Source organism: Oryx dammah, unplaced genomic scaffold (assembly GCF_014754425.2).
Source record: "Oryx dammah isolate SB20612 unplaced genomic scaffold, SCBI_Odam_1.1 HiC_scaffold_3, whole genome shotgun sequence".
Lineage (NCBI taxonomy): Eukaryota > Metazoa > Chordata > Mammalia > Artiodactyla > Bovidae > Oryx > Oryx dammah.
The window spans coordinates 82,833,570-82,840,551 of NW_024070187.1; the positions used below are offsets into that span (position 1 = coordinate 82,833,570).

Here is a 6,982-nt window from a genome sequence, read left to right on the forward strand (position 1 = left end):
AAATGTCCCAATTTTGCTTCAGCAATTTATACATACACTTCTCATGACTTTTTTTAACTGTGATGAAAAAATTTCTCACAAAAAGAAGCAAAACAGACTCTGATAATTAGAGTTTATCAATCTTAATCATTCTTGTTTTTCTTTGATTCGGAATATATTTTGTTCTTATTTTCATAAAAAGTTCACTTTTGAGAATTTAAAATACGAATGAAGCTACTTTAATGAATTTGGTCCCTTTAGAAAGTTTCTCTGAGAAGCGAGCGCAAGCCCCCCTGCTGCCCAGCCCCCAAGCCTACCTGTTCTGCCATGGTGTCCATGCCTGCTCTCTTTGTGGAGGTTGTCCTTTCGCCATCTTCTCCTTGAGTGCTGTGCAGCTCAGTCATTCTCCACCTATTTAGCTTATGAGATTCTGTGGCTACTATGTGTTTTATGATAATGGTGTAATGATAATACTTAGTGCTCATACAACTTTGCATCGTCAAAGCACTTTCTGAGCATTTCCTAATTGTACATTAGTAAAACATGAGCTATTCCATAAGTCATAAATACTCCACACAAGTAGAGGCAAAATTTAAAAATGTCAGTCATTGTGATTGAGGAAGCAATAAGGTCACCTGGTTTGAGAAGGATAGTATTTACCCAGTTCAGTATTTGTGAATCTGAAGAGAGCAGCTGCCCTTATTCCCTTCAGTGGTCCCCAACCTTTCTGGCACCAGGGACTGGTTTTGTGGAAGACAATTTTTCAACAGATACGAGGGGGTGATTATTTTGGGATGATTCAAGGGCATTATATTTATTGTGCACTTTTTTTCTATTATTATTACATTAGTCCCACCTCATATCATCAGGTGTAGATACTGGAGGTTGGGGAACCCTGCACCTAGATTGCATCAATTTCTTTATTGTTTTTGGGTGGAAGACCAATGGATCTCCAAGTTCTAACCTTCCACTAGAATCTTAATGTTCTACAACTCATAACTCTTGTATCCTTAGACTCATATCACCCTCTCATCCCTGACATTTTTACTGCTAACCTAACATTCAGTTCAGTTCAGTCGCTCAGTCGTGTCCGACTCTTTGAGACCCCATGAATCACAGCACGCCAGGCCTCCTTGTCCATCACCAACTCCCGGAGTTCACTCAGACTCGCGTCCGTTGAGTCAGTGATGCCATCCAGCCATATCATCCTTGGTCGTCCCCTTCTTCTCCTGCCCCCAATCCCTCCCAGCATCAGAGTCTTTTCCAATGAGTCAACTCTTCACATGAGGTGGCCAAAGTACTGGAGTTTCAGCTTTAGCATCATTCCTTCCAAAGAAATCCCAGGGCTGATCTCCTTCGGAATGGACTGGTTGGATCTCCTTGCAGTCCAAGGTACTCTCAAGAGTCTTCTCCAACACCACAGTTCAAAAGCATCAATTCTTCAGCACTCAGCCTTCTTCACAGTCCAACTCTCACATCCATACATGACTACTGGAAAAACCATAGCCTTGACTAGACGGACCTTAGTCGGCAAAGTAATGTCTCTGCTTTTGAATATGCTATCTAGGTTAGTCATAACTTTCCTTCCAAGTAGTAAGCATCTTTTAATTTCATGGCTGCAGTCACCATCTGCAGTGATTTTGTAGCCCCCCAAAATAAAGTCTGACTGTTTCCACTGTTTCTCCATCTATTTCCCATGGAGTGATGGGACCGGATGCCATGACCTTCGTTTTCTGAATGTTGAGCTTTAAGCCAACTTTTTCACTCTCCTCTTTCACTTTAATCAAGAGGCTTTTGAGTTCCTCTTCACTTTCTGCCATAAGGGTGGTGTCATCTGCATATCTGAGGTTATTGATATTTGTCCCAGCAATCTTGATTCCAGCTTGTGTTTATTCCAGTTCAGCGTTTCTCATGATGTACTCTGCATATAAGTTAAATAAGCAGGGTGACAATACACTGAAGAAGCTGAAGTTGAATGGTTCTATGAAGACCTACAAGACCTTTTAGAACTAACACCCCAAAAAGATGTCCTTTTCATTATAGGGGACTGGAATGCAAAAGTAGGAAGTCAAGAACACCTGGAGTAACAGGCAAATTTGGCCTTGGAATGCAGAATGAAGCTGGGCAAAGACTAATAGAGTTTTGCCAAGATAATGCACTGGTCATAGCAAACACCCTCTTCCAACAACACAAGAGAAGACTCTACACATGGACATCACAATATGGTCAACACCGAAATCAGATTGATTATATTCTTTGCAGCCAAAGATGGAGAAGCTCTATACACTCAACAAAAACAAGACCAGGAGCTGACTGTGGCTCAGATCATGAACTCCTTATTACCAAATTCAGACTTAAATTGAAGAAAGCAGGGAAAACCACTAGACCATTCAGGTATGACCTAAATCAAATCCCTTATGATTATACAGTGGAAGTGAGAAATAGATTTAAGGGTCTAGATCTGATAGATAGAGTGCCTGATGAACTATGGAACCTAACATTAGCATTCATTAAAGAGTTTTTCATTCTCTGAAGTCCGAAAGGTGCTGATTATTTTTTTTTATTAAAAGTATATATGGAATAACCAGTAAGTTTTCAGATTTTTAGATATCATTCTGGTTCTTAGCAGCCAATTTAGATAATGTTGTGGAGACTAGATAGGAAACATTCTAATGTTTAGCCACGTGGAAGAAAAAGAATTTGCCAGAGGCCAGGGACCAGCAGGAAGGGAGAATCCAGTTACGCTGGGAGCAAAGTCTCCCTTGGATAACAGTCTTTGTTAAAGACACTCAAACTTATAGGATCAAGTGGAAATATTGTTCCACATAGACCCTGACATTGTCCATGGGGTTGCAAAATAGTCAGACATGACTTGGTGACTAAACAACAAGAATGGAGAGTTCTGAGCTCTTGTTCTAGTCTATATGTTCTCCCTGACAGGCTGGGAGCAGGGTAGATTTACAGAATTCTCCTCATCTGGAGGAGATCTTGCTGGGTGCGCACTGTTTTCGCAAGGTGACAGGGCTCACACTCTAGATTAGGAGTGCTAGGCACAGCCTTTCTGCACGCAGCCCCCTCCCGCCATTTTGGACCCCAGCGTTATGTGCAGATTTTGCACACGTGCCAAGTGGTCGGCTTGGTGGTTCTGTACTGGGAATGCTAAGCCAGCGTGTTAATGCAAGGCCTCTGTGTGGGGGCCTCTATGAGCAAATGAAACTAGACTAAGCACAAAGGAAGGGCGACCTTACCACCTAGATTCCATCTTATTTTTCCTGTGGGCGTTGACGGCAGTACCACAGGTAAGTGTTACCCTAAATTTAAAGGCGTTTCATTTTGCAATTGATGTTTCCTGAGTCAGGTTTGGGAAAAAAAATGAAGTCACTGTCAATTTATAATAACAATGCCATGGCAGTCCACTCGAGTATTCTTGTCTGGAGAATCCCATGGACAGAGGAGCCTGGAGGACTACAGTCCCTGGGGTCACAGAGAGTCAGACATAATTGTGCGACTAACGACGACGACTACTACTAGTGCTTGCTGAGTCTTCTATAGAGAAAAGCTTTACAGAAAGGATTATAAAAAGCTTCAGCGTTTTAGAGGAAAAAGTATTTTCTTTTCTGGTAAATGCTATAAACCAAATGGAGATTTCCTTTTTAAACCAGAATAATATAATTATACAGACTTTAACATCTGTGGGATAATTTTAAAGGTTTTTTTTTTTTTAATTAGTCCAAGTGGGTGATAAACACATATCTTATGAGCCAATGTTGATGAGTTCATGAAATTGCTCTTACTGTCAAAACTAGAGAGAAAGTGATACATTTATGGTTGAAAAGAAACAGGGCTGCATCTAAGCCTGTTCAGAACAAAAAAATGTTAGTGAAATTTCCTTATAAGGATGGATAAATCATTATGAAAGGATCAAAATCCCCCCCCACCCCCTGCCCGGTGGCCCATAATGAGTATGAGAGGTACTGAATGAGGACAGCATTAGAACTGAAAGGAAGCAAACATTGCAGAAAAAAGTGTGGTAGTTTAAAAGTTACAGTAAAACACTACTTCTGGCCGACTCACTCGAAACCCAGTTTACCAATACCTTTTGTCCCTGGTGGCTCAGAGGGTAAAGTGTCTGCCTGCAATGCAGGCGATCAGGGTTCAATCCCTGAGTAGGGAAGATCCCCTGGAGAAGGAAATGGCAACCCACTCCAGTACTCTTGCCTGGAAAATCCCATGGACAGAGAAGACTGGTAGGCTACAGTCCACGGGGTCGCAAAAAGTCAGACATGACTGAGCGACCTCACTCTGTGCTTTCAGATTCCTTGTTTCATTGTACTAACACTTATGGAAGCTTTAGTTTTCTTTTCTTGCATGGAAGGAGTTCTGTTGGAGGCAGTGGCTAGATGGAGTTCAGGGGCTGTGTCAAGTCCCTGGGACTGTCTATACTTAAAGGAGTCAAGGCCAAAAACAGAACATTTTTATTATAATGAGAAGTTTATTTAGATGTTGAGGCAGAGGCAATTAGTAAAAGTAGAATGAAGTGTTCAAGAAGCCTTCTACTTACAAACAAAACAATCTTTTATTAAACCATTTTTACTTTTATTTTTACAAGTACAATTATTTAACCTGAAGCATTGAATATGATTTAACTCGAATCATTTGATCTGGCCTCTTGTTACAAAATGGAGTTTTATGTATCCTTTTATTTTACCCTCAATAACTTACAGTTTAGGAAAACTGCTAATTGTGGAAGAAATAGAGTCAGATATTTGAATAGTACTATGCACAGTAGAGTGCTTCCCTGATAGCTCAGCTGGTAAAGAATCCACCTTCAATGCAGGAGATCCCAGTTCCATTCCTGGGCTGGAAAGATCTCCTGGAGAAGGGATAGGCTACCCATTCCAGTATTCTTGGGCATCTCTGGTGGTTCAGCTTGTAAAGAATCCGCCTGCAATGCTGGAGACCTGGGTTCAGTCCCTGGGTTGGGAAGATCCCCTGGAGTGGGAAATGACAACCTGCTCCAGTATTATTGCCTGGAAAATTCCATGGGCAGAGGAGCCTGGCAAGCTACAGTCCATGGGGTATCGAAGAGTCAGACACGACTGAATGACTAAGCACAGCAGTAAATGCACATTAGAAATGTTTATGTATAATAACAGTGTTAACATTGACAGGCAATCCTGATAAATCTTTAAAATTCAAATAAAAACAAGTTTTAACAGACTAGTGGGAATCATGAGCAGAAATAAAATGCTCTTTTCTGTTGTCTATCATGATATATACTTTAAAAAAGTTTCATATATTTTCTTCAAACATTCTTTCTTGGATGATTTGCAAATTATAGATTACTTTCCCTCACTGTGGGTGGAATGCCCACAGATATTCTGTATCAGTGATGTGAAAAGCAATAATAAAACATAGGAAAGCAAATAAAAATATATATGTAACTTAATGGCTTACTATAAAGCATATACCCACAAATCTTTGCTAACAAACCAGGTTTTCCCTTCATGATTACAATTCTACCCAGCAACTCTAAAGGTAAATATTGTCTTGTATTTTTTGGTAATTAATTACTTTCTTTAAAAAATACCTTTAAATTAGTAAGAATGAATTCCTAAAAATGTATCATTTTAAACAAATAATACAGTATATATTCTTTAGTGCCTGGCTTCTTTCATTCAGTTGAGTTTAGTCGCTCAGTCCTGTCTGACTCTTTGTGACCCCATGAACCACAGCACACCAGGCCTCCCTGTCCATCACCAACTCCCAGAGTCCACCCAAACCCATGTCCATCAAGTTGATGATGCCATCCAACCATCTTATCCTTTGTCATCCCCTTCTCCTCCTGACTTCAATCACCCCAGCCTCAGGGTCTTTTCAAATGAGTCAGCATTTCGCATCAGGTGGCCATAAGTATTGGAGTTTCAGCTTCAACATTAGTCCTTCCAATAAACACCCAGGGCTGATCTCCTTTAGGATGGATTGGTTGGATCCCCTTAAAGTCCAGGGGACTCTCAAGAGTCTTCTCCAACACCACAGTTCAAAAGCATCAATTCTTCAGTGCTCAGCTTTCTTTATAGTCCAGCTCTCACATCCATACATGACCACTGGAAAAACCATAGCTTTGACTAGATGGACCTTTGTTGGCAACGTAATGTCTCTGCTTTTTAATATGCTGTCTAGGTTGGTCTGGAGAAGGCAATGGTACCCCACTCCAGTACTCTTGCCTGGCAAATTCCATGGATGGAGGAGCCTGGTAGGCTGCAGTCCGTGGGGTCGCTGAGTCGGACACGACTGAGTGACTTCACTTTCATGCATTGGAGAAGGAAATGGCAACCCACTCCAGTGTTCTTGCCTGGAGAATCCCAAGGACTGGGCAGGCTGGTGGGAGGCCATCTATGGGGTCGCAGAGTCGGACACGACTGAAGTGACTTAGCAGCAGTAGCAGCAGCAGCAGCAGCAGCAGCAGCTAGGTTGGTCATAACTTTCCTTCCAAGGAGTAAGCGTCTTTTAATTTTATGGCTGCAGTCACCATCTGCAGTGATTTTGGAGTCCAGAAAAATAAAGTCAGCCACTGTTTCCAATGTTTCCCCATCTATCTGCCATGAAGTGATGGGACCGGATGCCATGATCTTCATTTTCTGAATGTTGAGCTTTAAGCCAACTTTTTCACTCTCCTCTTTCACTTTCATCAGAAGATCTTTAGTTCCTCTTCACTTTCTGCCATAAGGGTGGTGTCATCTGCATATCTGAGGTTATTGATATTTCTCCCAGAAATCTTGATTCCAGCTTGTGCTTTCTCCAGCCCAGCGTTTCTCATGATGTACTCTGCATATCAGTTAAATAAGCAGGGTGACAATATACAGCCTTGACATACTCCTTTTCCTATTTGGAACCAGTCTGTTGTTCCATCTCCAGTTCTAACTGTTGCTTCCTGACCGCATACAGGTTTCTCAAGAGGCAGGTCAGGTGGTCTGGTATTCCTATCTTTTAGAATTTTCCA

General features: G+C 41.4%; 1 protein-coding gene across 1 annotated transcript in view; it reads right to left on the reverse strand.

Annotated features, from left to right (window-relative positions):
* LOC120862179 (transmembrane protease serine 11C-like) overlaps positions 1-352 on the reverse strand; it is a 66,129-nt gene extending 65,777 nt beyond the window's left edge. The window contains exon 1 of the mRNA XM_040238295.1: positions 297-352. Coding sequence (XP_040094229.1) covers positions 297-352 — 56 coding nt within the window. The remainder of the gene's footprint in view (positions 1-296) is intronic.
* Between the last annotated feature and the right edge of the window lie 6,630 nt (positions 353-6,982).